Source organism: Macaca nemestrina, chromosome 12 (assembly GCF_043159975.1).
Source record: "Macaca nemestrina isolate mMacNem1 chromosome 12, mMacNem.hap1, whole genome shotgun sequence".
NCBI classification, from domain to species: domain Eukaryota; kingdom Metazoa; phylum Chordata; class Mammalia; order Primates; family Cercopithecidae; genus Macaca; species Macaca nemestrina.
In genome coordinates, this window is record NC_092136.1 from 118,729,120 (window position 1) to 118,756,674 (window position 27,555).

Consider the following 27,555-nt stretch of genomic DNA (forward strand, 5'->3'; position numbering starts at 1 on the left):
GAGGCAAAGAGGCAAGAGGCTGGATTTTGAATTTTCTTTTTAATAAAAAGGCACCTATAAAACAGGTCAATACAGTACAGGCAGCACAGAGACCCCCGGAACAAGCCTAAAAATTGTTTCAAAATAAAAACCAAGAAGATGTCTTCACATATTGTATTTATATATTTATATTTATATATATATTTATATAATGGTACAAAATGGCTAGGGGTATGGCCATGGATGGAGGGAAGAGTAGGCTGGCCTGTGGCGCGGGTGGGAGGAGAGGGGACTGAGAGGGCACTCGGCCCGCTGCGATCTGACCCCTCTCTCCTCAGGGCAGGAAACACAGAGTCAGACAGTTTGGGGGGTCTTGGGCCAGGGGTGGAGGGCTCAAGGGCACAGGGCCCAGGCTGAGGCAGGGTGGGCAAAGCGCCTGGCAGGATGAAGGGCAAGTGACCCCCCAAACACAGAGGCCCTGGCCATGGCCCCTGGGAGGTGGCCAGGGGGAGTCAGGGGCCTGTTGTCAGCCCCAGAGGAAGCGCTGGACCTGGCCGATGGTGGGCCGAGAGGACAGCACCAGGCTGGGAGAAGTGGGGCAAGTTCCCTTTGTATTACAGCTGCCAGTGCGAGACCAGGCCCTCCAGGCCAGGAAGGCTAGGGACTGGTCCTGGTAGAAGACACCCTGTCTAGAATGGCCCTTGGCCCTGGAGGCGGGGCGCAAAAGGCCTCAGCCAGGGAACTGCCCTGCCACCTCCCGAGGCAGGAAAGGAAGTGAGAAAAGGAGAAGTTTTTTACTCCTGGGGCCAAAGTAGGGGACAAACACCCAGTCGTATATGGCTTCAGCTCTGACCAAAGGCGGATGGGGAGCTCTCCTGGGGAGGAGCAGGGAGCCTAGGGGGAGGCAGTGGCTGTGCCTGGGTGGGCACAGACAGATCTGGTACATGGCCCTGAGCCCTGGGCAGAGGGACAACCTTGCCGGTGAGTGGACAGGCAGAAAGGAGGCGGCAGGATGCTGTTTCCCCAATTCCATCCTCAGGGGGTGGAGCCTGGAGGGGAGGTGCACTGACTCAGATGAACTGTTCTCCCCCTTCTTTGATAAGAAGTAGGTGGCAGCAGCCTCTGGAAGTCAGGGCCCTGGAGGTTACCTGGCCCATGGCTACTGCAGCCACAGGCCCCAATGGCACCATGCTACACCTTCCATGGCTCCACTCAAGGGGGCCACACAGCCACCGCCTCTTCCTCCTTTCCTTCATCCCAAACTGGGACAAAAGACTTCAAGTTCTGGCTAAGATGTAGCAGCGGGGGACGCCCAGGCATCGAAAGTGGGAAGCCAGGGCCCCGTGTCACCGGTGTGGGCAAACACGTGTGCGTGTGCACACATGTTCTCCCCGAATCACTCAGCAGCAGACAGGCTGCTGCCCTGGGGGTCTCAGCCCTGCTAGGGCTCACCAGGTGGAAGCCTAGGTGGTCTGACCTCAGTTTAGGAGTGGGGCATTTACGTCATTTTACCATTTGGGAAGGGGACAGGAATGGTATCCCTTAGGGACTCAGAGACACTGCAAACAGTGGGTGGCCATGTAGGGCCGCACGTCCTGGGTCCAGGGGAATGGAGAGGGCAATAACTTGAAGAAGGGGGAAGGGTTTCTTTTATCCTTTTTTTTTTGTGTGACTTCTATCAAAACACAGAAATACAGCACACGCACAAACCAGCACAAAAGTGCAGCGCTCTATTTACAGCTCCGGCTGGCACCTGCCCACCTGGCCAGCCACCTGCAGGGAGGGGTGGGAGAGGGGTCAGCCACATCAGCAGGGAAAGGATACGAAGCAGGTAAAGACAGAAGGAAAATGGGGGGGTGCAGAGAAACGAAGAGGGAGGTGGAGCTCCAGCAATGTGGACACGAGGAGACAAGAGCAGAAGGGGCTGGGGGAGACCTGACCTGTCCTTCCTCTCTCCCCCCAGATCCCATCCAGGACTCCAAAAGCATAGCTGAAGGGGGTGTGGCGGGTGTAGGGATGCAGGGAAAGAGGTAAAATAGAGAGGCTCTATAGGAATTAGGAGGAGTGGGGGAGGGGCAGTCCTGGTGGCCAAAATGGAACCAACCCCAATCCAAAATCCCCCCACCCCACTCTGCCACATCCCCCTAAGCTGCCAGCACATCTGGTTTCCACAAATGCCACTCCCTACGCAAGCTCCCTCCCACCCCCTCCACCCCACCCCTCGACCCAGGCCATCCCAACATTGAGGGGAAGAACTTTGTTAAGGTTATCGTATTTGCAACATTGCCCCGGCTCCAGCCCCAGCAGCGACTTCTAGAAGGGCAGGTTGGCCATGCCGCCTGGCGCCGGGAGGTAGCCCATCTGGCTGTCCAGGGACACACTGCGCTGCCGAAGGGGGTGGGACACCATGAGGTTCTGCTGGGGTGGGGGGCCCATGAGGGAGCCCTGTGGGGAGAGCATGTGGGGCGGCTGGCTGTAGACCTCGCCCCCCACGCCCCGCTGCTTCATCAGCATGAAATTCTGCTGGGTCATGAGGCCTTGTGGAGGGGACATGACCCCCTGGTGCAGGCCATGGGGCACCATCCCCTGCTGTGGGGGTACGCCTGTCCTGCCCAGCAAGGACATCTGTCCGGGGTGGCACATGGACATGTTGAGCCCCCGCTGGACACCCTGCTGGCCTGGGAGGTTGGGAGGCCGAGAAGGAGTCTGCTCCGCCATCATGTTCTGCAGGTTCATGAGATGCAGATTGGGGGGCTGAGCCTTGGGGGGCTGGTTCTCGCTCTTGGGGAAGTACTGGAGGGTGCTGCTTGGCTTCTCAGAGGGGATGATCCTCGACAAGTCGAACTCGGGGATCCCCGTTGGGGTGGGCCGGATCACCTCGCTCAGCTCGGGGTCGTTCAGCACTGATGCCACCCCAGGGAGCACACCCGGTGGGTATGTGTCGCCCATGCGCCCAGCCATGGCTTTGCCCATCAAGTGCTGCTGGGGAGGCATGGGGCCTGGCGGCTGGTTGGGCAGGTCCTCGGGAGGCAGGGGCATGCCTGACGGGTAGTGCTGCTGCAGGCCAGGCCCCCCGCCCCCACCCCCAGTGGGGGCCATGGCACCATGTGGCTGCTGCAGTCGAGGGGGGAAGGGCATCATCTGGGAGGAGCTGGGCACCGGGCCACACGGGGCATTCAGGGAGTCGGGGCCCCCTGGGGCCATCATCATGGAGTTTTGAGGGGGCCCTCCTGTCCCCTGTGGGTTGGGATGCAGTGGAATGTTGGAGCCCAGAGGGGTGGGGGAGGGCAGCATGGCGGGCGGGGGCTCATGGGACAGGGGCTGCTGGCCTGGCAGGTTCATGCCCATGGGGCTCTGGGCAGCGGCTGAGTTCAGGTGCATCTGGCTGGGCTGGCTGTTGCTGATCCCTGTAGGGAATAAAGACAGGGGGTCAGGCACAGTGCGCCCAGCTTAGGGAGGGTGCAGGGCTCAGGCCTTCCCCACTCCCAAGCCAGGTGGTGCCAGGGGTCGGAGTTTTCACCACTGGCTTCCCCTGGCTGGGAGGGAAGGGACTGGAGGCACTGAAGCTAGAAGCCAAGAGACCAAGTTCTGGCTCAGGTCACCAGACACCACCAGGTGTTGGAAAGACCACTCGAGTGCTCTGGGCTGCATTTCACTAATGACTCCAGTGAGTGGGAACAGCATCCCGGAGCCTCCACCCCCATGCCCAGGGCCTTCAGAAGCACAAAAAAGTCAGCACAACCACAGCTGTGCTACCCGATCCCAGTGCCCACACCAGCTGGCCTCCCTGGAGCCCCGGCCTGTCCTCGCACCTGGCCCAGAGCCCTGTGGTGGTGGTGGGGGGGGCAGCAGGGGCCGGTCGGGCAGCAGCTCGTCGTCTGAGGTGGCGATGGTCTTGATGGCATTGTGGTAGAGCGGGGTGGAGCTGGGCATGGCGTACTTGGACATCTGGGTCATCATCAGTGACAGGGGGTTCTGGGAAGGCGTGGGGTCTGGGGAGGAAGTGAATGGTAGGCTGGGGTTCATGAGGCCGCTGGGAGGGTTGGCGGGAGGTGCTGAGGAGCTGCTCCGGGGGCCGCTAGGCGGGAGGGCACCTACAGAAACGGGGAGACAAAGAGAGCAGGGGTGACTGGGGAGGGGCAGATGAGTTCGGCTGTGGATATTGGGGGGGTTTAGGAAGAGGTCAGTTCCCCAAATCACCTGGTCCTTCAAACACACCCATAGGCCCCCACTATCTCCAGAGCCCACCAGCCTTCAAGCAATCCCTGCAGCCTCAGGGCCCCGAGCAAGGGGACGATCCTGGGCACCAAGTACAATCCCTCAAAATGCCTGAGACTCACGTAATGCCCTCTGAGAAAGCCCACAGCTGTCATTATCTGCCCCGCAAGCAGAGTCATCCACCTCTGGGCCCCAGTACAGAGGCCTCGACTCACTGCCCAGCCCCAGCATGGGCACACTGCTCAGAGCCTGCCTGCCTGCCTGCCTGCGCAATTGACTCACCCTGTTCCATGTTGCTCAGGGTGGTGGAAGAGTTCATGTTGAGAGGCGGCTGCTTGTTCTGGGAGACCCCAGGACTGGGCATGGCCGTCTTGGGTGAGGCAACCCAGCCTGGAGAAGGCACCGCCATGGAAGGAGACTTGAGCCTGCTGGGCGAGCCAGTGGGTGAACGGACGCTGAGGGAGGAGCCGAGGACCTGGGGCGACTTGAGAGGTCCTGGCGGGTTGGCAGAAGGCAAGGGCACCATCTGTGAGGGAGTCTGGGGTGACTTGAGGTTGGCAGAGGGCGAGGTGACCAGGGGTGAGTGCACCTGGCTAAGGGTGGGTGACTTCAAGTGACCCATGCCCGGTGAGCCCATCTGATTAATACTGATGGTGAGGTCCGAAGGCCGCCTGCCTAGCCCCCGGTTTGGGGCTGAATGCACGGTCCCAGGAGGATTGGAGGCAGCGGGCAGAGGCATGTGGCTGAGCCGGGTGGTGCCCACGTTGCTCATGGGCATTGAGCTCTGATCAGGGCTGAACATGTCTTGGGTATTGCCCATGTCCTGGGACATGGCTTGGTAGGGTCCCTGGCCCCCAGAGAATCCCTGCTGGCCCTGGCTGGGAAACTGTGAAGGCATCAGCATCTTTTGCGGGCCGCCCATCACGCCACTGCTGTTCTGGGCCCGAACCCGGGCCATCTCCTCAGGACTGAGGCCCTGGGGCCCCATCATGTCCCCAGGGCCCCGCATCTTCTGCGACATCAGCATCTGCTGCTGAGGGGTCATCTGCACGTTCAGGTTCATGTTCATGTTCATGTTCACATTCATGTTCATGTTGAGGTTGCCTGGCCCCATGGGCGGGTCCACCTCCCTCAGCCCAGACTGTCCCATGGGAGGGCTCAGGAGGCCCCGGCCTCCACCAAACTCCATGCCCATGGGAGTGCCCGCCAGGCCCTCACCGCCAGCCATCTGCCCGGGGAACATGGCAGGATCCATCTGCCGGTGCGCCTGCATCATCCGCTCCATCTCCATGCTCTGTCCCATGCCACTGCCTGCCATGCCCAGGGGGCGCTGCATGCCCATCGACCGCTTCTCCAGCAGCTGGTGCCGCAGCAGCTCCTCACGGACTCGGGGGGTCATGAATCGCTCCGCCTCACCCTGCCCACCTGGGTAGGGCATGGTGTTCTGGGCAAAATTGCTGGGTCCCCCCATAGGGGGCAAGTCTTCGGTCCAGCCCATGCCTGGTCTTACGGGCCTCTGCATGGCATTCATGGGCACCTCCATGGGCATACTCTGCATGCCCCCAAACCCAGGCACCCGTTGTATCTGGTTGCCTGGGAAACGGGGGCCAGGAAAGGGAGGTCCGCCCCGGAGCTGCATGGGATCTTGAACATCCATGGGTCCCCGCAGCTGCGCACCCATTCCAGGCGGCCACTGATCCCCAGGCTTGCTGTGGTAAGGAGGCGGGGGCCCCCTCACCATCATGCCCCCCATGCCCATCATGTCCTGCAGAGGGCGGCCCCCGTGCAGCCCAATCTGTTCCTCTTTCCGCCGTTTCTCCTCGTAGTACTCCTCCTGCAGCTTGCGCCAGGCCACCTGCTCGGGCGTGAGGCTGTCCTGGCCCAGCCTCTGTATCATCATGTTCATCTGCTGCCCCATGTCCCCACCCGGGGGGTGCCCAGGCACTTCGTGCTCCAGAGGGGGGCCCCCTAGGCTCTGTGTCTGCGAAATCATGGACTGCAAGGGTTCCTCGTACTTCTTCAGCCCGCTGGGAGGGGCCGTGGGTGGCTGCTGGGCGGGGGGAGGGGGTGCTTGTGCTGGTGGGCCCCCCTCACCCGCTCCTCCTGGGGTCCCCTTGAGGAAGGGCTCAGTCTCTCCGCTGCGGAGCAGCAGTCGCTCAATGTCTCGCAGCGTCTGGAGGGACCGTTCCCGATGCTCCAGCTGCTCTTTGGACAGGCCCTCTGAGCCCACCAGGCTGCGCTGCCCGTTTCCAGTGGGGGCTGCCTCCCCCAGCAGGGCAGGGCCGGGGGCACTGCTGGGGTCTCCTCCAGGAGGCAGAGGGTTGTTGGCGGTGGTAGCCGTCGGGGTGTTAGGGTGGGTGCCCCCAGTCCCACCACCTGTGCTGGCAGCTCCCACTGAGTTGGGGGCCAGGTCCTGACTGCTGTCCTCAGGAGGCCCCTCTGGGGGCAGAGCAGGCGGGGCACTGCCAGGGGCCGGGGGTGGCGGCGGCGGCAGTGGAGGTGGCTGGGACTGTGGGGTGCCCGCTGTCGGCGTGCTCAGGGGTAGCGGTTCTGGGGTGGGGGGCACTTTAGGGGCCTGCAGAAGGACAAAGAGAGCATGAGACAGGTAAGGGGACGTTCCGCCCCGTCCTGCTGCTCACAGAGGCACCACGCTCACCTGGTCAAGCTTGGCCCGCGGCACGTTCTGCTGGTGGTAGGCGAGGATGGAGTCTGCCCGGCCCTGCAGCACTGCCTCCGCAGCCCTGCACAGAGTGAGGGCACCCACAGCTCAGAGAGGTGAGCAGGAGGGAGCCCCACCCTCACCCACCCCACCCTGCCCCTGCACATGGCTCCCTCAGAACCCCAGGCTGAGAGGTGCTGGGCAGAGAGAGAGAGAGACGTGGCCTGCCCACCAGGCACTTACGTGTTGGCCAGGTGGGTGGTGAAGACGTATACGAACTGCGAGGGAGGCTTTCCGGGGACGCCCCCGCCCCCGCCCCCAGGGGCATCAGGCCGAAGGCCAGGAGGAGGGCCGTGCGGGGCGCCTGGCACGCTGCTCTCGCTGAGGGGCAGTTGGGTGGTTTGGCCGGGACCCAGCTGTGGGGCCGCCATGGCTGGGTCTGCTACATTACAATCTGCAGGAGGAGAGAGGAGAGGGAAAGGGGCTAAGTGGTCCAGACGCAGGAAGGACCAGCTGATACCCCTCCCACTGATGCTCACAGCCTTACAGCTCGTGCCCACAGGAACATATGATGTCACTATCTGGTGTTCTCATCAGGCTGGTTTCCATCATGGCAAGAGTGGTGACCATGTGGAGAGCAGGGACAGAGAAAATGTGTCCTTTCCACAGGCTCCCATGGGCCTGGCATTCTGCTGGGGACTTAACAGGTGTGATTTCATCTCATCAACACACCCTGGGAGGAACCTGTCACACACTCCATTTAACAAAGGAGGAGGCCGGGCGCGGTGGCTCACGACTGTAATCCCAGCACTTTGGGAGGCCAAGGCGGGCAGATCACCAGGTCAGGAGATCGAGACCATCCTGGCTAACACGGTGAAACTCTGTCTCTACTAAAAATACAAAAAAATGAGCCGGGTGTTATGGCAGGAGCCTGTAGTCCCAGCTACTCAGGAGGCTGAGGCAGGAGAACGGCGTGAACCCTGGAGGCGGAGCTTGCAGTGAGCCAAGATCGCGCCACTGCACTCCAGCCTGGGCGATAGAGCGAGACTCCATCTCAAAAAAAAACAAAAAACAAAACAAGAAAATAAACAGTTACACAGCCAGTTAGTACAGAGCCAGAACTGAAGCCAGGGCAGGGACTCTGAAGCTCTGCTCTGAGCTCTGCTGCTGCCCCTCAAACTGGGTAAGTGTATGTGCACACAGTCTAGTCACCCAGTTAGGGAGAAGGCAGAGAGGGTACACAAGCTGATGATTCAAACGATGGATGGATTTTCACTCTAGCCCCACCACTAACTGACTTTGTGATTTTATGAACCAGACATCCCTCTAAGCCTCGGTTTCTTCATCTATAAAATGTAAAATACTAACCTCCTCCTTGCACAGCGGGCAGGTCAAATAAATATATTTTTTAACAGTAAGTTTAAATCAATGTCACAGAGTAAAAAAATCCATTTGAAAAACAGAGAGCCAGGAGCGGTGTCTCATGCCTGTAATCCCAGCACTTTGGGAGGTAGAGGCGGGAGGATCACCTGAGGTCAGGAGTTCAAGACCAGACTGGCCAACACGGTGAAACCCCATCTCTACTAAAAATACAAAACTTAACTGGGCATGGTGACGCATGCCTGTAATCCCAGCTACTCGGGAGGCTGAGACGAGAGAATTGCTTGAACTTAGGAGGTGGAAGTTGCAGAGAGCTGAGATCGTGCCACTGCACTCTAGCCAGGGCGACAGAGGGAGACAGTCTCAAAAAAAAAGAAAAGAAAAGAAAAGAAAGAAAAGAAAAGAAAAGAAAAGAGAAAAGAAAAGAAAGAAAAGAAAAGAAAAGAAAAGAGAAAAGAAAAGAAAGAAGAGAAGGAAGGAAGGAAGGAAGGAAGGAAGGAAGGAAGGAAGGAAGGAAGGACGGACGGACGGACGGAAGGAAGGAAGGAAGGAAGGAAGGAACGAAAGAAAGAAAGAAAGAAAGAAAGAAAGAAAGAAAGAAAGAAAGAAAGAAAGAAAGAAAGAAAGAAAGAAAGAAAGAAAGAAAGAAAGAAAGAAAGAACACAAAAAGCTGACATACTGGAAACACTCTCAAGACAGACCAGCTACCCTCAGCACCAAGGGAAGTTTTGTTCCATGGTTATACACTTGACTGTAAGTCTTAGTGTAGAAAAAAATCTCCAATGGGTCTAGGTGAGTGGGTAGGCCCATTCCCATGCCAAGAAAAGCAAGTCACGGTGCCTGGCCCGCAGACAGTAAGTCCCAGCATTCTCAGTTAATGGGAGACAAACTGCCTAAAGTTGTCTCCATTGAGCCAGGGCAGTGACCACTGGGCCATGGGCCCAGCGTCAGGCTGCCCTCTTTGGAAAAAGTTTCTTTTCCACCTTCTTCTCTGATGGACCCACCCCAAAATGGCCCTGCTCTAGACCCTCTCTCTCCAATTTTACATAGAAGAGCAGAGCCAGAAATTTGTGGGGGAGCTTAAGAGCTGACCTCGATGTGTGAGGGTTGCTGAGGGGCTCTTGGATACAAGCTATGGGGAGAGAGGCAGGGCTTAGTCCAACAAGGAACTTTCTAGTACAATAACAACGATAAAAGCTAACATGTTATATGTACAACCTCATTTACTCCTTGTACGAACCCTATGAGATAAATAATATTTTTATAGATGAGGAAACGGAGGCCCTTTCCCAAATTAACAGAAATAACCTGGGTTGCAAACCAAGGCAGCCTGATGGCAGAACTAGTTCTGTCAATGTCTACGTTCTATCGCCCCTCCAATAAGAACTCTTTAAGAATCTAAGGGCAGTGGCCAGGCGTGGTGGCTCACACCTGTAATCCCAGCACTTTGGGAGGCCGAGGCGGGTGGATCACCTGAGGTTGGGAGTTCAAGATCAGCATGACCAACACGGAGAAACCCCGTCTCTACTAAAAATACAAAATTAGCCGGTCATGGTGGCGCATTGCTATAATCCCAGCTACTCAGGAAAGCTGAGGCAGAAGAATCACTTGAACCTGGGAGGCAGAGGTTGTGGTGAGCCGAGATTGCGCCATTGCACTCCAGCCTGGGCAACAAGAGCGAGATCACGTCATTGTACTCCACCCTGGGCAACAAGAGCGAAACTCTGTTTCAAAAAAAAAAAAGAATCTAAGGGCAGGCCGGGCACGGTGGCTTATGCCTATAATCCCAATAATTTGGGAGGCTGAGGAGGGTGGATCACTTGAGGTCAGGAGTTCGAGACCAACCTGGCCATCATGGTGAAACCCCATCTCTACTAAAAACACAAAAATTAGCCAGGTGTGGTGACGCATGCCTGTAATCCCAGCTACTTGGGAGGCTGAGGCAGGAGAATCGCTTGAACTCAGGAGGCAGAGGTTGCAGTGAGCCAAGATTGCGCCATTGTACTCTAGTCTGGGCAACAAGAGTGAAACTCCAACTCAAAAATAAATAGGCCGGGCGCGGTGGCTCAAGCCTGTAATCCCAGCACTTTGGGAGGCCGAGGCGGGCGGATCACAAGGTCAGGAGATCGAGACCACAGTGAAACCCCGTCTCTACTAAAAATACAAAAAAATTAGCCGGGCGCGGTGGCGGGCGCCTGTAGTCCCAGCTACTCAGGAGGCTGAGGCAGGAGAATGGCGGGAACCCGGGAGGCGGAGCTTGCAGTGAGCCGAGATCGCGCCACTGCACTCCAGCCTGGGCAACAGCGTGAGACTCCGTCTCAAAAAAAAGAAAAATAAATAAATAAATAAATAAATAAATAAAAGACTCTAGGGGCAGTACTACTAAATTAGTTACAATAGTCGCCTTGAGTATGGGATGTCAGCAATTTCTACTTTGTATTTCCCTATGTTTGCCAGGCACAGTGGCTCACTCCTGTAATTTCAGCACTTTGGGAGGCCAAGGCATGAGGATCACTTGAGACCAGGAGTTCAAGATCAGCCTGGGCAACATGGCAAGACTGTCTCTACAAAAAATACAAAAATAGCCAGGTGTGATACATGTGTGATACATGCCTGAGCCCCAACTACTTGGGAGTCTGAGGTGGGAGGATCACTTGAGCTCAGGAGTTTGAGGTTGCAGTGAGCTGTGATCACACCACTGCACTCCAGCCTGGGTGTCAGAGAGAGACCCTGTCTCTAAACAATAAACAAATAAAACTCACAAAGCTTCTACAATGGTGCAGTCTGATGTGACATAAGTGAACTGGAGGTGTTGGCTATGGGGGGAGGTGTCTGGCCTGGGAGGCAGTAAAGGGTTCTATCATCAAAGGGTTCAGCCAGAGGCTTGGCGACCACCAGGTTAGTCCCACAGGGGAGAGAGAACCGATACAGGATGGTCTGTGAGGTTCCAGTTAGCTGTAGAGGTTTGGTATTTGACCCTCTGCACCCCGGCCACAGACATAGTCTGCTCACTCCATCACATTTGCTGACTCTCTTTCCTCCTCTGTAATTGACATTATGATAACACTGACCTCACAAGGCTATTGTAAGGATTAAATAAAATAGAGTAGCAAAGTAGTCAACGTACTCTTTTCTTTCTTATTTCTACCATCCCCGCCTTCAAGAAATTCACAATTTAATAGTCTCTAGCTAGTTTCTTTTTCTTCTTTCTTTACTTCTTTCCTTTCTCTCTCTCTCTCTCTCTCTCTTTAGAGATGGGGTCTCCCTATGTTGGCCAGGCTGTTCTTGAACTCCTGGGCTCAAGCAATCCTCCGGTTTCAGCCCCGCAAATTCTGGGGATTACAGGTGAGAGCCACCGCACCTAGCCTCTCTGGCTAGTTTCTTATGTCTCTCCCATCAAAAAGATGTAAACTTTGAGGGGGAAAAAAATGTGTACAAGCTTCCCAGGGGTAGGGGTTACCTCTGGCTCTCCCCCATCACTCATGGAAGGCCAAAATACAGGCGGATTCATAAAAGAATCGGAGGAGGAGTGGGCATCCCTCCACACCCACTTCTTGTCCTGGTGACACACCCTGGGTACTTGCCAGGAGTCAATTAGAGGTTAGGGAAGGGCACCAGAGATACAGCCAAGTGGCAGCTCACACCCAGGCTTAGCAGGGCTTTGCACAGCAGAGTCAACTGTCCCACTCCCAGGGACACTGGACCTTCACTGCCCTGCCTCCACTAACCAGAAGGTGGCAGCATAGGCCAGGAATTCACGAGTAGAGGTGTGGGTGATGTGACCAGTAAGGGGGCCATTCCACTCTGCCTCACCAAGGGTCCTTAGGGAGAGGGGGCCACTGAGCACCTGGAAGGCAGAGGCAAGGCTGTTGCAGTGCAGGGAGGGACAGAGTCTGAGGTGGGATGGGAGAGACAAATCCAGGGCTCCCAGCCCTCATTTCTTTCCCAGGCTCAGTCCTCTCAAGTCCATCCCCCTGGAACATCACTGGCTACAGCACCCTGGCATCAACAGGCACTCACTGTGGGTGGCCCCAATGGGCTTGTCGTCCTCCTCACTGTCCGGTCCAGAGCACCATTCGTCCCCACTGTATGGCTGCTTCCGCTCCAGCACACAGCGCCGCTTACTCCGGGGCGCCACCTCTGCCCAGGCAGGATGGAGGAAAGAGTGAGTGCCCAGAGGCCCCATCCTCCCACACCCGGGGTCCCTCCCAGACCCATTCTCTAAGATGCCCCACCCTAGAGGGCACTGCCCAGGCCATGGTGGGCACTTCGCCAGCCCGTGGTCCCTACCACACCATTTGTTTCTGATTTCTCTCTATAGCCCCATGCCTGTCTCCCCTCCCCCCCCCCAACACCAAGTACAGCATAATCCCCAACCACAACTGGTTCTAATTAGGGCTGGCGGGGAGGGGGAGCTGCTGCTACTCTTCCAGGCCCCAGTGCCTGCTCCAGAGGGCTCCCACCAGCAGGGATACGGAGGCTCCTGGGAAGTGTGTGGGTCTGGGGTCTGCTCCTCACTCCACAGCACCTCCCTGTCCCTCTCTGGAGCTCTAGTGGGTAAGCAGGAGGAGAAGGAATCCATAGTCTGACCACTCTGTGTGGCCCCTCCATGGGTGGCACCATGGCCAGCCCCAATCCCGAATGATCTGGTTGGTGGGTGTTGAAAGGTACCCATGCAGAAACACTGGAGAATAATGTGGGGTGAGGACTGGACAAGCAGGGGGCAGAGAGGTGATCTCCCAGAACATCTGAGCCTTGGACTATAGGAGATGCTAGGGTCTTGGGGATAAGGAAATAGGGTACCTTTGGCCTCCGAATCCAGGGATGGGGTCCCAGCCTCTCGCTGCTCTCCAGAGTCCACAGACACACTCCGTTCCCTCTTCACCTTGCCCTTGAGCGAGCTGAAAGGGGGCACCCCTGTCTGGGGGTTCTTCAGACTTGAGTTGCTAGGCGAGATCTGGTTGGCCTTGGCCCCATGGTTCCCCGCCCCCACGCCCTTCGAGCCCAGGTTGCAGGTGGGTCCTTGGTTCACATTCTGGTGCTGAGATTGGGCCCCGCCATTCCCTGTTTTGCCATGATTGGTCAATTTATTTTCTGGGTGCATTGGCTTGGCTGGGGCAGGGGGGCAATGGCCGCGGGGGGACAGCGGCGGGCTCCCTGGAGCTTCTCTCCTCCTGGGGTGGGGTAACCTGGGAGAAGGTAGGAGAGATGTGAAAAGTTAACCTTGCTAGGGGCTAGGCATGCCTGGAACTTAATTGCCCCATCCTGCCTCCTCTAATAATGGGGGATGGTAGGGGGAAGGGGTGGCATCTCAAGACCACCACCAGCTATTCCCTACTTCCCTCCACGGCTTCCTCAGACAAGGGCTAAGGCCCTCATCCACCTTGGGGAGTGGAGACGGGGAAACCCTCCACCCTCCAGCCTCCACAATTCGAATGGAAACCAGGGCCCAGAGTTGGCAGAATTCGCCCACCTCAGCCCCAACACCCATCAGCCTGCAAGCTTCTGTGGCAACCCTGTCCTCTGTATCAGACTTAAGCATCCTCTCTTCTAAGATCTGCTGTCTTCAGACTCCTTCCAAGGTCTCAAACCTCAACTCCCATATGTCCCAACACCAGCAGAGAAGGGCCGCAGGACCTGGGGTCACTGCACATGCCCCGGTCTCATTCCCCAGGGACAGTGGGGAAACGCACACTGGGGAGTGGTACCCACTGGTCCAGACAGCTGGAGGGGAAGGCCCGAGGAGGGGGGCCTGGCAGGCCGGCCGGCAGGCAGAAGCAGGAGGAAAGGGGGAGGGGAGCGGTGTGTCAAGCAGATGGGGAGTGCAGCTTGAAGCCAAGGATTCCTGCAGCCTAGGCTGCGGGCCCTTTAAGCTCCAGCCCGCTCCCCCCGCCGCCTCCCCCTCCCCGGAGACCTATTAATAGCCGCTGGAAAGATCACATCACGGGAGAGGATATTTATCCCCCCTCATTCCACACCAGCTCAGATTTATTTCAGCTCTGCTGTCCTGCTGCTGCCGCCTGGCCCTGTCTGCCGGCTTCTCCGGGGTGGGGGGAGGGAGGCAGGCACCGCCCCCTACTCCCGCTCCCACCTCCAGCTAGACTGAGGCCAGAGGCGGCCTTCGGACCCCACAGTAGGGTGGGAGGGGGTCTGCTGAAACCATTTTAAGGAGGGAAGAACTAGAAGGGACCAAAAGCCACAAGCAGAGCAGGCTGCCAGTCCCCTCTGCCCCCCGGGCCCAGGTACTAAGGCTGGCTGCGCCTCCTGCTTCGGGCCAGGCCTTCCCATGCTAACCCCGCTTTAGCCCACTGGTGGCCTGGGAGCCAGGTGCCCAGGGCGGCTCCTCTCTTGGCCAGCACAGCTTGGGCCCCATCACCACTGGGCCCTTCCCTTCCCACACTCCACACACACACATCCCGCCCGCCACGACACCCACACACCTTGTCTTGTTAGCCAGGATCCTCATGGCTCCCACACACAGTGGGGCTACGGCCCCTGTGCGTGCCCAGGGCCCAGCCAGGTACTCGGTACTGGAGCACGGACTGCAGCAACAAGCCCCAAAGAGAAAACTCGTGACTTGGGGAGGGGGTGTGAGAGGGGGAGGGGAGAAAGGAAGCCCCAACAGCCCTGGGACTAGGGAGCTGGGTAGGGTGGGGTGGCACTGGAAAAAGAGGATTACGAGATGGGATCTCGATCCTGGAGGCCAGCCCTGTCCCCATCCCTCCCGCACCTTGCCCTCAGGGGGCTTGCAGTCTCCAGCAAGCCCCCGCCCTGACGGGCGGCAGAGACAGAATTCACTAAAAGGCTAGGTAGCAAAGGTACCGCGTGTGGCGGCCGTGAGGTCTGCCCTGGCCCCTTGAGGGATTCCTGCTCCCAGACGCGCCCCTCATCCAGGGTGGGGTACCCCTCACGCCCCACCCCCAGAACGCTCCAGCCATGGAGGGGGCCCGGGGTGGGGGCCACGCCCCGCCCCGTCCCCAGCTCGAGGCCTAGCCCGTGCCCATCCCAGCAGGCCCGGGCGGGCAGCGAGAGGCCTGGCGGGGCCCCGGGGCTGCAGCTGGGCTCTTCTGGAGACCAGTAACGCTGGCTCGGATTCCTCCCCGACCGCAAGAATGCAGGAGCCTCCCCTCCCCCCGCCCTGCACCCCCACCCCGCCCCCTTCGGCAAAGCCCGGGTGGAGAGGCAGAGCGAGAGCGACAGCCAGCGAGGCAGCGAGCGGGAGGCGGACAGGACTGCAGCGTGCTTCTCCAGGCCCCGCGCGCGGACAGACACACGGACTAGTCCCGCCAGGAGCTGGGGCGCGCGCCAGCCGGCAAAAGCTTGGCGAGCACCGGGTGCTGCCGGCAGGGGCTCAGAGACCCACAGACACCCGAACTCTGACTCACACACACTCAACAGCTCACACGTGGACAGGGAGACAAAGACACGCACGGAGCCCAGGAAGCTAGAGGCGCGCCGGAGGCCAGGGAAGCGCCGGCCGGAGCGGGAGCCGCGGAGATAGCCTGGGGCACGCGCAGACACCGGGGCTGCCCGAGGGCTGAGTGCGAGCGCCGGACTCATTGAACAGATGAAAAGACTGAGGCCGGCCACAAGAGAGCCGAAGAAAGTTGAGCCTGGTAGTTACAAAGAAACACGCACAGGGCCATAGATACAGCAACAGACTTACACAAACAGAGGCCTCACCCAGTTGCCCCCAGCCCTGGCTCCCCCTCGCCTCCCCTACCCGCCCTCCAGCAGTCGATCCCTGTCAAAGGGGAGGAGTCTTGGGCCCATGAGCCTCGTCCCGGTGACAGGCCCGGCCAGACACCGGTGCACACTCCTGATGCTCCCTGCGGGGCTGCTGGAGGCTGGGCGGGGACCTCGGGGTGAGGGGCCCCCACCTGCCACCCTGCGGGAGTGTAACCCCAACTTAACCCTAGGGCACATTGGCCTTCGCCACTCCAGCCCTGTCTCTGGGGAGGAAGGCTCCTGGGGGAAGGTTCCAAAGTCCAGGACCTGCCTGGGAAACAGCCCGCCACCCCCAGCTTCTCCATCACAACCAGGGAAGAGCAGAGGCAGAGGCTGGAGTCACTGGAGACAGCAGGGCTCTGAGCAGGCTCCTGGCTGGCATGCATCTCAGGCTCTCCCTTCACCAACTCGCAGATTCTCAAAAGAATCGACCCCATTTCAACAAGGAAACTGAGGTCTGGGAAGAGGAAGTGATGTGACCTTGAGTCACAGACCCAGTACGTGGCAGTGTGGGGACCCTCATTCCAGACACTGCAGTGGCCCCACCTCGACACCCCAGGCAGGACTGCTCCTCTGAGCCTGCATCAGATAGGTGGGCTTCCCACACTCCAGCCACAGTGCCCAGGCCCCCCATAAGGGGGGAGGGGCAGGGCAAGGGCCATTCACTACCTGTGTTCACAGCCTCAAAAATTGAGAACCTGTAAGAATTTGGGAAAGGGCTATTAGAAAATCAGTCCTCCCCAGTGGCCTTTCAGGCCTAGGCTCCTCCCCAGAAGACTCTTTCAGTCACCCTCCCCTCTGGGACTCCACCCCCTCTCTCCCACCCCGCCGCAGGGCGAGCTGAGTCAAGCGTGGATGAGTCAGGACTTTCCCATCTCACACCTCCCCACTTTGCCCCTCAAGAGTCTGCCCCAGCTCCCAAAGACCCCTCCTCCTCCACACACTCAGTCTCTGAAGACACCTGGAAGGCCTGGTGATGGGAAGCAGGAGGGCTGATCTCAGTCCAATGCAATTTTGAAGTACCAAGTGAAGGGGGCTTCCTAGTACCAGGCCAGGGGCCCTTGAGGTGCAAGAAAGCAAAGGGATGGGGCTCTGGGAACGCATCACCGTGCCTCCCTCTTAGGGGGTTAGGTGGGGAGGGGTAGCAAGCTCACAAACAGGGAGCAGGTGCAAGTCACCTGAGTGGAAGGCCAGGCACATACCAGGAGAATGAATGTGCCCGGAGGAGCGGAGGAGGCGGCTTGACAAAGGGCCTGAGATATCCATCCGTTCCCCCACCCACCACCCCACCCTGAGTGACTGCGAGGGTAGGAGCCAGCAGCCTAAGGGTTGCTAAGGGTTAAAGTGGACCTGGTCCTGGCTGGGGGAAGAGCTGAGGAAGGCTCAGATGCCCAGAGCCTCCAGGTGTGACACACCAGCTCTGCTCCACACACAACTACCACAGGTAGGGCAGGCGTTCACACATCCAGTGGCAACCTGCCTGCTTCCAGCTGCCCCCACGTTGGGAGCCTCTGCTTGGCTCACCAGCTGGCCCACCAGTGTCACTGCCTAGCTCAAAACCACCCCAAAGAGGCAGTAAGAAAATGTTTTGGAGGGTCCATGCTTCTGTCTGCCAGGGCCCTCTGTGATGACACGAGGGCTCAGGACCCTGCTGGGGACAACAGAGCAAACGAGATCCTTGGCCTCTGGCTCAGGGAGATACAGCGCCAGAGATGACAGGGTCCCAAATCCCCTTTCTCCTGGGTGTCAGGACCCCTCAGACCTCAGAAGCTCTCTCCACCACTCAGGTCACTTCCTCTTCCTGAGGTGGTGACTCAGCGGGTGGGGAGATCAAGGATTCGTAGCCCAGCAGGAAATCTGCTCAAGGACCAAGGTGCTGCTCTGGGACCCTCGCTGTGGGGACTTCCAGGCTTAGGGGGCCTTCCCATGGCCCTGGTTCCTAGTAGCTCTCCCCACTTCCCCCCACCCTGTGCCAAAGGAGACCATGCAAATCAGCCATTTTTGCTTGGGAGGTTTTCCCTGGGAGTTTCCAGCCCCACCCCACCTGCAGCCCTAGGGTAATGTCAGACAACCCCAGCTCCACAGGGCCATGGAAACTCCTGGTCCCAGACCTTTCTGGTCTGGGATCGTTGAACAGGGTACTGGGGGGCGATCGGTGGTTTTGCCCATTCTGGCCCACTGTCCCTTCTGGAGCTCGCAGGGACAAGTGGCATTGCTTGGACAGGCCTGAGGTCACCTCACTTCTCTTGGATCCTACAGTCATTGTCAGTGTGGTCGGGCCTTGGGCAGCAATCATGGCCTGGCAGTGGGGTGCCCCCAAAGACAGCTACCCAGTCCCCAGCTGCTCCCTCCCACAGGGGGAGGGGTGGAGAGGGGGTGGGGGGCACAAGGAAACAAGACAGGGCAGGAAGCCCAGGCAGGCGGCGGGCACTCTGGGCCAGGCACAAACAACCAACACAGGAAACCACAGCCCACCCCCGCCCACCCCACCCGCCCAAGGCTCTGGGAGAGAGGAGTGCCAAAAGCCTGGTACCCCAACAGAGGCAAGGGCCAGGGGTTAGCCCAGGGCGAGGGAGGAGCAAGAAGCTCTCCAGTCCTCTCTCTGCCCCAGACCCTACCTGGGCAGGGGAGAGGGAGCCAGGCTGGCAGGGATGGTGCTGCCTCTTTAAATCCACCGAAATCCTGAGCTAGGCCCAACCTAGCTCTGGTTTCACAGGAAGGAAAGGAGCTCAGGAGCCAGTAGGGCAGGCAGTGGTGGCTGGAATTAGCCCCACCGGCCCAAATATATCTGGTCTCTGCCCGCCGCCCCACTGGTACTTCCTGTCCCCTGGCACCTGTACCAGGGTGGGGGTAGGAGATGATCCAGGTGCCACTCTCTACCCTATGGAGGCTCCTATCTCAGGAGGTGGTCTGGTGCTGGGTTCATGTGGGTAGAAGGTAACTTCCCAAGCCTGGGTTCCCAGAACAGGCAGAGATGGGCAAGGCAGCTCCCTGTGGGCCCTCACCTGGCCTCAGTCCTCCAAGGGGTTAATCTGGTCCCTATTTAGGGGGGTAGGGGTGGCCGAGGAACCTCCTCCAAACTGCCTGGCTGCTGGGAACAATGGGGCCATTGTGGGAGGATGGAGTGCAGCAGACTGCTGGCACAGCCAAGCGCACCACGGTGGGACCTCACCCAGCGCCCGCCCGCCTGCCTGCCTGCTCTGCTCTCTCCCCAGGTACAGCCAGAGGCAGAGGCATCCTCCTGGCCCCTCACCTCGCCTGCTGGCCCACACTCTTGGCACCAGCAGCACCTGGGGGCTCCATGAGCTCTGCCCACATTGACATCCAGACTGTCATGACCCTCCAGGATGCATGGGCACGTGGGCCAGGCCGGGAGGGGTGGGGGTGATGAGACAGGATGTATGCCTGTGATCCTCTGCAGGGGAGACAGGAAGGCCACACGGGGTTTCTGGTGTCAGTCCTGGCACCCTCAGGCAAAAAGGGCTTAGGGGATTGTGAGAGCGGTGACAGGCAGGGTCCCCTGTCCCCAGGCCTCCTCTCCCACACCCATTCAGTAAAGCTGCTCCCAGAGGAGGTCTGGTGCCTGGCGGCCTCGCCCTCTGGGGCTGGGGCCCTGGCATGCAGTAGGATGCAGTGGAATAAGAACTGAGTTTGAGGGCCGGGCGCAGTGGCTCACGCCTGTAATCCCAGCACTTTGGGAGGCCAAGGCAGGTGGATCACGAGGTCAGGAGTTCAAGATGAGCCTGGCCATGATGGTGAAACCCTGTCTGTACTAAAATCACAAAAATTAGCCGGGCATGGTGGTGGGCACCTGTAATCCCAGCTATTTGGGAGGCTGAAGCAGAGAATTGCTTGAATCCGGGAGGCGGAGGTTGCAGTGAGCTGAGATGCACCACTGCACTCTAGCCTGGGCGACACAGCAAGACTCCATCTCAAAAAAAAAAACAAACAAGGCCGGGCGCGGTGGCTCACGCCTGTAATCCCAGCACTTTGGGAGGCCGAGACGGGCGGATCACAAGGTCAGGAGATCGAGACCATCCTGGCTAACACAGTGAAACCCCGTCTCTACTAAAAAATACAAAAACTAGCCGGGCGAGGCGGCGGGCGCCTGTAGTCCCAGCTACTCGGGAGGCTGAGGCAGGAGAATGGCGTAAACCCGGGAGGTGGAGCTTGCAGTGAGCTGAGATCCGGCCACTGCACTCCAGCCCGGGCGACAGAGCCAGACTCCGTCTCAAAAAAAAAAAAAAAAAAAAAAAAAACAAACAAAACTGAGTCTGTAGTCAGACAGTGTCAATCACACCCTGCCCCTTCTCATCTATGGGGCCTTGTCCTTCCCTTTATCCCTCTGAGCCTCAGTTTCCTCATCTGCAAAATGAGAATAATTTTATACAGTGAGGTAACAGTGTGAAACTACCAGAATGCCTAAGACACACCAGCCCTCAACGAACCACTTCTGGCCTTAATGTCCTCATTTTTACCTTCTGCCATGGCACCCAAATATGTGGGCATTTGGTAAAGGAAGGCACTGTCCAGATATTTTCCCTGTGAGTGTCCAAGAGAACAGGGCCCGTGGGCATCATATTAGCGGCACCAAGTACCAAGACCTGGCTCCTTCCCTGCCTTCCTCTCAGAGGCCAGCTCCCTCCACTGGCACAGTCCTGGGCATCCTGGGCTCACCGACACACTCAAACCCACAGCATGAAAAAAGAGAGGGGCTGGGCAGCTGTCCACTCTCTTAGCCTCAGGACCATGTCTCAAAAGTCCAGGAGGCAAGTAAAGGGGAATTTCTCTTCAAGAGGGTCAGCCTCCCCTCTGCCAGGTGCCCTTCTCCCTGCCTGTCCCTTGGCTGTCACCCTGTAGTACTTGGGCCGGGAGAAAGCTTAAGCCTACTCTCTAGCCGTGGATCTCAAAGGAACAATTGACAAGCAGTTCTGGAAAGTAGGGGCCCAGGGAGAAAACCTGTTCTCTTCTCAACTAGAGAGGGCTATATCTCTCCAGGTGGCCCCACAAGCCCCCAAAGGGTTAACAAGGTCCTAAAAATAACCTGCGCCCAGCAGTACCCACTGATCGGAACCCTCCAGCCATCTGTTCCCATTTTCTCCCGTTCACATTGGAACATCTGAAACCAGCCCCAGAGCCCCAGCCCGATCCCAAAAATAGCCCCAGCCTGCCCAAGGAACAGGCCCCAGGGGCTGGGCACAGGAGGCATGGCCAGCCCAGCAATGAGGCGAGGCATGGCCCAGGCAGACCCTGAGCCCTCATTCCCCCAGCCCATGGAAGGGAGGTGTCCTCTCTGGATCCAGAGGAACATGGTAAGCAGGGCCAGGGGCTCCAGCCCACCCCTCTTGGTACCACGCCAGAGAGACACCTGCTAGCTCAGTCCAGGCCTCAGACCCAGGGGCCCTGGGATCCTAGGCACTTCTACCACATCTTAGTCCCCAGAAGATTTTACCCACCTGTCTGCATAGCTTCCACACCTCATTGTGGGCACCCCATCCCTGCCGCCCACTCCTGGGCTCCTCATCCAGAAGCTCCCAAGCCTCAGCCCCTCCACCATCCCACTCTCACCCCAGGGCCTATAGGAGCCCTGGCCGCCTGGCCCCACGCAGCATTCTCCCTTGCCAGCACACAGGGTTAAGGCAGAACTTTTCCTAGTGTCCACACTCCCCCTTGCAGCTCAGGGAGGGACTCTGGAGGTGTCCCTTGGCCGTTGTGGATGCTGATATTACTCCACTCCACTTCTGGGCTTCAGCATGCCCCGTCCCTGACCATCTGTGTCCAGCAGGTACCAAACACGCCCCTCAGGGCTCCCCCACATTATCATAGGCCTGGGCACTGCCCCTCAGGGAAATGCCCCGGCAGGGCACAGGGAATCCGGGGGCCCAGGGCCCTGAGGCGTTCCTAACAGCTGCCATCCAGGTCACAGCTCCACACTGACACTTCACTCCCCAAGCCAGGTCCCTGACCCCTAGGCCAGGAAGGAGAGGAGGCGGCCATTTAAGCCATTTAAGGACGGAATGTCTTGTTTGCCTGGTGAGAGCAGAGCAGCAGGGGATGGGGCAGTGGGAGGAGTGCTGGAGCAGAACTGAGCAAACAGCCTCAGGGAGGAGGGCTGGCCCTGAGAAGCCTGAAGATAGCGAGGGAGACGTGTCCTAAGCTCCCTGGGCCTTCTCCAGGCCCCTGGCTATTTGGCAAACTTGCAATCAAGAAGTCAGCAAGCACCAACGATGGGGAAACAGAGGTAGCAAACAGTGGGTCTGGAGGGGTATTAGAATCCAGGAATCTGGGCCAGGCGCGGTGGCTCAAGCCTGTAATCCCAGCACTTTGGGAGGCCGAGACGGGCGGATCACGAGGTCAGGAGATCGAGACCATCCTGGCTAACACCGTGAAACCCCGTCTCTACTAAAAATACAAAAAACTAGCCGGGCGAGGTGGCGGGCGCCTGTAGTCCCAGCTACTCCGGAGGCTGAGGCAGGAGAATGGCCTAAACCCGGGAGGCGGAGCTTGCAGTGAGCTGAGATCCGGCCACTGCACTCCAGCCCGGGCTACAGAGCAAGACTCCGTCTCAAAAAAAAAAAAAAAAAAGAATCCAGGAATCTGGAGTGTGGAAAGGCTGTCTCTTCCCCACCCCCACACTCCCTCTTCTCACTATCAATTCTTTCCGTGCTAAAACCCTGGGAGGGTCTAAAGTTCCTGTGAAGAGCTCTAACTAATAAAATGAGAAGGATCACCAACATTTATTGAGCATTTACTTTGTAACTTCACAGTCCTAAATGCTTCAAGTGCATCATCTAATTTAATCCTCAGAACAGTCTGGTAAGAAAGCATTCTTATTATGCCCACTTTCCCACTAAGAAAAGGGAAGTGCCAAGAAGTGAAATAACTCGCCTAAGGCCCATAAAAAAAGGCCCATAAAAAGAAGAAGCAGGATTTGAATTCAGACTCCCTGGCATCTGGGTTCTGGGCCATTTCACAATACTCCAGATGCACCACAGTATCAGTCCTCTGAACGATGATGAACGAGGTACCCAGGCCCCACCCTCTCGCTCCTCACATCCTCCCTTCATGCCTGATGTGCCCAGGGCTTGCCCAGGGAAGATGAGAGAGAGAGCACCACTCCCCACTCCCTCAACCCAGGTACCCGTCTGGCCTGGCCTGTGCTGCCAGGACACAGCAAAGTTCTCCAGCCTCCCCCAGCCCCGCCCAACTCCAGTCCGTTACCTCCTCACCCATCCTTGTCCCTGCTGGTCAGAGGAGGGCACAAGGCCAGTCATTGAGACAACAGCACAGAGCCCCTGCCAAGAGTTACCATGGGCTTGTGAGAGGCCCCAGGTGGGGGTCAAAGGTCAAGTGGGACTCACCAGTGAGGGTGGAGTCCCAGCCCTGCTCCCCACCCACCTGCTCAGCCACACCTGGCCAATGTTCCCCATTTCTTTCATTCCTCAGTAGAGAGCAGGACCACTTCCTCGGTGTCCCTGGGGGGGTGGCTTCAATGGGGAGGGTGTGGGCTGAGGTGGGGGGATGAGAAGCCCCTCCCTCCTGGGGATGGTCTAGGAGAAGCGCCTCCTCCCAGTCCCCAGCTTCCTCCAGCTTTCCCTAGTCGGACCAGGAGCCCTCAGGAGTGTTTGTTGTGAATTCAGGGAGTTGTTGCTAAGTAAGGAAGGGGGGCTGACGGAGGGAAAGAGGCTGGCGCGCGCGCACGTGTGTGTGTGTGTGTGTGTGTGTGTGTGTGTGTGTATACATGCACACATGTGTACACTAGGGGACCAGGGGGCCAGGGCAGAAACCACGCTACTGTGGCTGGCAGCCACTCTGGCTTTGACTGAGCCAGAAGAGGCCAAGCCAGCGAGGAGGAGCAAGGACTTGGGATAACCAGGAAATCGTACCTTGCCCTCCAGGGCGATTGGGCGGAATCTCCTCGCCTCCCGCAGGGTGGGGCGGGTGGGGGGTGAGATCGGCTGAGATAGAGAAGGGCTGGACTCTCACTGGAGCCTGGCTGTAACCCCTCCCGGCCCGGCCCCACTCCCCACCCGACTGGGTCTAGGGTTCTGGTCAGGCTGTTTGCCCACCAGGAGCCAGAGGAGACCTCCCTCCTCTGGAGGGAGGGGAATGAAAGGAGAGATGGGGGCAGAAAGCCAAGAGGAGGGAGCCCAAAAGACAAAAAGCCAAGCAAGAGGCTAAGCCAGGATGACGCGGCCGCCGCGGACAGAAATCAGGGAGGCTGAGAGGGACACACAGGGGCACACAGACCTCTCACCTCAGGAATAATGTCGGGCTCAGGCTCAAGGGTGTGGTCTGGGATGGGGGCTCCCTGTGGAGAGAGGGTCAAAGCTAGAAGCCCCCTTCCAGCAATCTATGCCCCCGCTCCTCCCATCACCCCAGCACCCCCCACCAACACACCACATAAACATGTACACACAGTCCACACAGCCTGCAGCTCCAGGAAGTCTCTGAGCTACTCATTTGCCACCCCCCACCCCCGCTAGGACTTCTGTGGATTGGCTGGGAGCCAAGCCTGACCCAGCTGCACCGCCCCCCCGCACCCCCCACCCACCACGCCATCCCCTCCCTAGCCTGGAAGAGACGAGAAAGCACTGGAAGACCTTAGCGCTCCCTTAGAGCTTGGCCCCATGGGGAGGAGGAGAGGCAGAGGACTCCCACGACCTGGCCTGAGGACCTGGGGGAGGAGAGGCATGGGGAGGCTGGAGGACCCCAGATTCTAGTGCCAGCCACCTCCAGGTTATCCTATGTCAGGGAAAAGAATGGCTGTGTATTCTGTGTCCCTGTGTGGTCTCCCTGGCTATAGCCCTGGTCCCCTGAAGACGCCAAGTCCTGAGGACCTGGTCTGGTTGGGAGGGCCTGGGGCGAGGGAATAGGTTTAGCAATTCAGTAGGAGGGGGCTGGGCGAAGCTCCCACAGCAGGCGGGAGGGAGGCTGGTGGCTGGGCTCAGTTTGTACTGGGGGGTCAAAGGGGAGTTCTTTTCCGAAGAATTCTGGGAGAGACGCCAACTAGAGCAAGCTGCTAACCACCCCTCCCTCTCTCTCACTGCACTGGGCGGGGGGTGTCCCTGCCAACCAGACTTAACCCTCTCCAGCCTGTGTTCCTCCCAGACCTGAGATGGGGGCTGCTGGGGAGAAGACCTTTGGCTGGGCTCAACTTTCCATTCTAAGGCTCATACAGAGCAGGGCATCTACCAGCAAAAGGCTGGTTCCACATGGCCCCGTCTGGCACTGCCCTGCCCTGCCGCCACCTAGGTGACTTTTCTGAGCTCATCTCCTAAAGGTGTCTGCAGTGACGTGTGTGCGTGTCTCAGAGACAGAGATTGAGAAACAAACTGAAAATTCCTTGCCAAGGCCCTCCCCCTGCTGGGTCACTGAGCACGGTACCAACCTGTACCCCTCCCTTCCTCCCACTGTGCTCTGGGACCAGAGGCCACTGGGGGTGGGGACGTAAAAGGGACAGCTTATCCTTGTGTCCACCTCCTGCTGCTGTCTCCATAGGTCTCTGACTCACACAATCAGCCCCAGCCCCAGCACTCTGCTTCCTCACTGATTTGTCACAAGTGCTTCTGGAGGAATGCATTCCATTCTAGCCTGAGATCCCAGGATGGAAAACTGAGATACAGAAAGGTTATGGGGGTTCTAGCGCCTGCATCCCATGCCGATACAACTCTGCTATCACCGTCCTCTCTTTGGCCCCAAATCAAAAAACCCTAGGAACCTTCTCTTATGTAGAATACTGGGAATGAGATTAAACATCAAGAAGGACTTCCCACAATCGATCAAGGCTACAAGGGCAGCTGGCCCCACCCCAGATGCCTGGATTCCAGACCCCTCTGTCTTCTGCTCAGGCTGGAAATATGAGTGTCTTCTCTTGTTTAGCTATTTGGCCCTCACTGGAGAAGTCAACTTTTTCTGAACCTTAAATTTGCCACCAAGCTCCCAGGTCTGATGTGATTGGCTGTTCCTTGCCCTCAATGAAGCAAGTGACCCCAGGGTGGGGGGTTAGCTCCCTTTCCCCACCGCTTTGCCTTTAGAGCACCGGGCCTCCCTGTAACAACCACCACTGTATAATCAGGACCAGAAGAGGGTGGACAGGTGGTATGGGGACCTTACAAGGTGTTAGGTGCCCGTGAGGGGTAGAGGGAGAGAACCCAGTTCCCAGGGAGGGTTCATCACAAAGTCCCCACTGCACCACTCTCTCTCCAAGGACCACAGAACTGCCAGAAGCCTTGGCCCCACTCCAGGAAACTTCCCTATCAAAGGGCAGAGGACTCCATGTCCCAGGGAGCTGTGGGGAGACCTGTGACTACACACCCCAGACATGTTCCCAGGGAGGAGAGAGGAGGGAAGAGAAGTGAAGCGCATGTGTGTGCACGCACATGCACATGCACGTGGACGAGACACGCCTCCAGCACACACACTCTCCAGAGGTACCCCGACACTGACAACACAGACGCAACTCCCAAAGATGCACATCCAAAGACGTTTCCTAAAAAGCACTCCAAATTCTCCAAGAGTGGCCCCTTAAGACCCACAGAGGCTACCGTATTCATACAGACAGTCTAGGGGAGCTCAGGAAACACACATGACATCGGCCAATCACACAGAACTGCCAAACAGAACCGCCGACAGAAGATACACCCACACTGAGACACACACACACACACAAACTTACACACACACACAAAGTAGTACGCAGCCATGTGCTAGCACACAAACTCAAACACACAAACTTGCAGCGTACAGTGTGTGAAGTCGGATTAGAAGGCAGTGCTCTGGGGAGGAGGGGAGCCTGCAGGGGGTGGAGAACCACTCAGGGATTTCAAAACAATCCTGGTTTCGAAATGCTGGAATTGCTGGATTCAGGGCCATTCCCACTTGAGGCTGGGGGTGGGGAAGTGCAGAGTGAGGAGGAGGGGAAGACAGGCCAGCCCAGGGCTACCAGTCCATTGGAGAAGGATCGGGAATGGACAGAGGGAGTCCCAGCCCTGGCGGAAGGGGGCCTAGAATAAAACACCAAGGTTAGGAGGGGGGCCGGTCCAGGGTCAAGCAGGGAGGGCCTGGGCTGCAAAGGAGAGGCCTCTGCTTTTGCCACTGACAGAAAAAGTGAGAAGGCAGGGGAGGCCGCCCCTCCCCCTCAGCATGGAGAATCAGAGGGAACCTGTCTGTGTCCTTTCCCCTACTCCTGGGCAGTGACCACCTTCTGCTCTCCAGAGTGGCACCCTGGCTCCCCTTCCCCACCAGCTAGCACAGCCCCAAAGTGGGTGGAAAGCTAAGGGATCACAGGGGACAGGGAGACGGCAAGGGCCTGCAGGAGTCAGGGGTCTTCTACAGGTTCCAGGACCCCCCACACTCAGAGCAGGCTGTGGGCATCCCCCTGGGAACCCAGTGCTTTCTTCCTCTCCACAGGGATGCGGAACCCTCGGGGAGACTGAGGCAGTGCAACACATGCCCACACCCAGGAAGTCACCCCTCCCACAGCAGCCAGAATGCCCTTACTGCCCCTCCCCCAGCCTCCAGGGAAAGTCAGGCTGAGCTCTCCCCCAGGAGGGGAGGGAGGGGAGGTCAGTCCAGGCTGGGGGTGGGGC

General features: G+C 58.3%; 1 protein-coding gene across 3 annotated transcripts in view; it reads right to left on the reverse strand.

Moving 5' to 3' along the window:
* Positions 1 to 20: 20 nt before the first annotated feature.
* LOC105476396 (BCL9 like) overlaps positions 21 to 27,555 on the reverse strand; it is a 31,320-nt gene continuing 3,785 nt past the window's right edge. Inside the window, exons 2-10 of one of the 3 annotated variants that reach the window (XM_011732290.3) lie at positions 24,222 to 24,275; positions 14,677 to 14,778; positions 13,040 to 13,425; positions 12,257 to 12,376; positions 7,100 to 7,310; positions 6,854 to 6,938; positions 4,480 to 6,772; positions 3,792 to 4,073; positions 21 to 3,386 (exon numbers count right to left, since the gene is read on the reverse strand). In XM_011732290.3, coding sequence (XP_011730592.2) covers positions 2,293 to 3,386; positions 3,792 to 4,073; positions 4,480 to 6,772; positions 6,854 to 6,938; positions 7,100 to 7,310; positions 12,257 to 12,376; positions 13,040 to 13,425; positions 14,677 to 14,702 — 4,497 coding nt within the window. In that variant the 5' untranslated portion in view covers positions 14,703 to 14,778; positions 24,222 to 24,275 and the 3' untranslated portion in view covers positions 21 to 2,292. The remainder of the gene's footprint in view (positions 3,387 to 3,791; positions 4,074 to 4,479; positions 6,773 to 6,853; positions 6,939 to 7,099; positions 7,311 to 12,256; positions 12,377 to 13,039; positions 13,426 to 14,676; positions 14,779 to 24,221; positions 24,276 to 27,555) is intronic. The other 2 variants (XM_011732291.3, XM_011732292.3) reach the window with 2 other exon arrangements.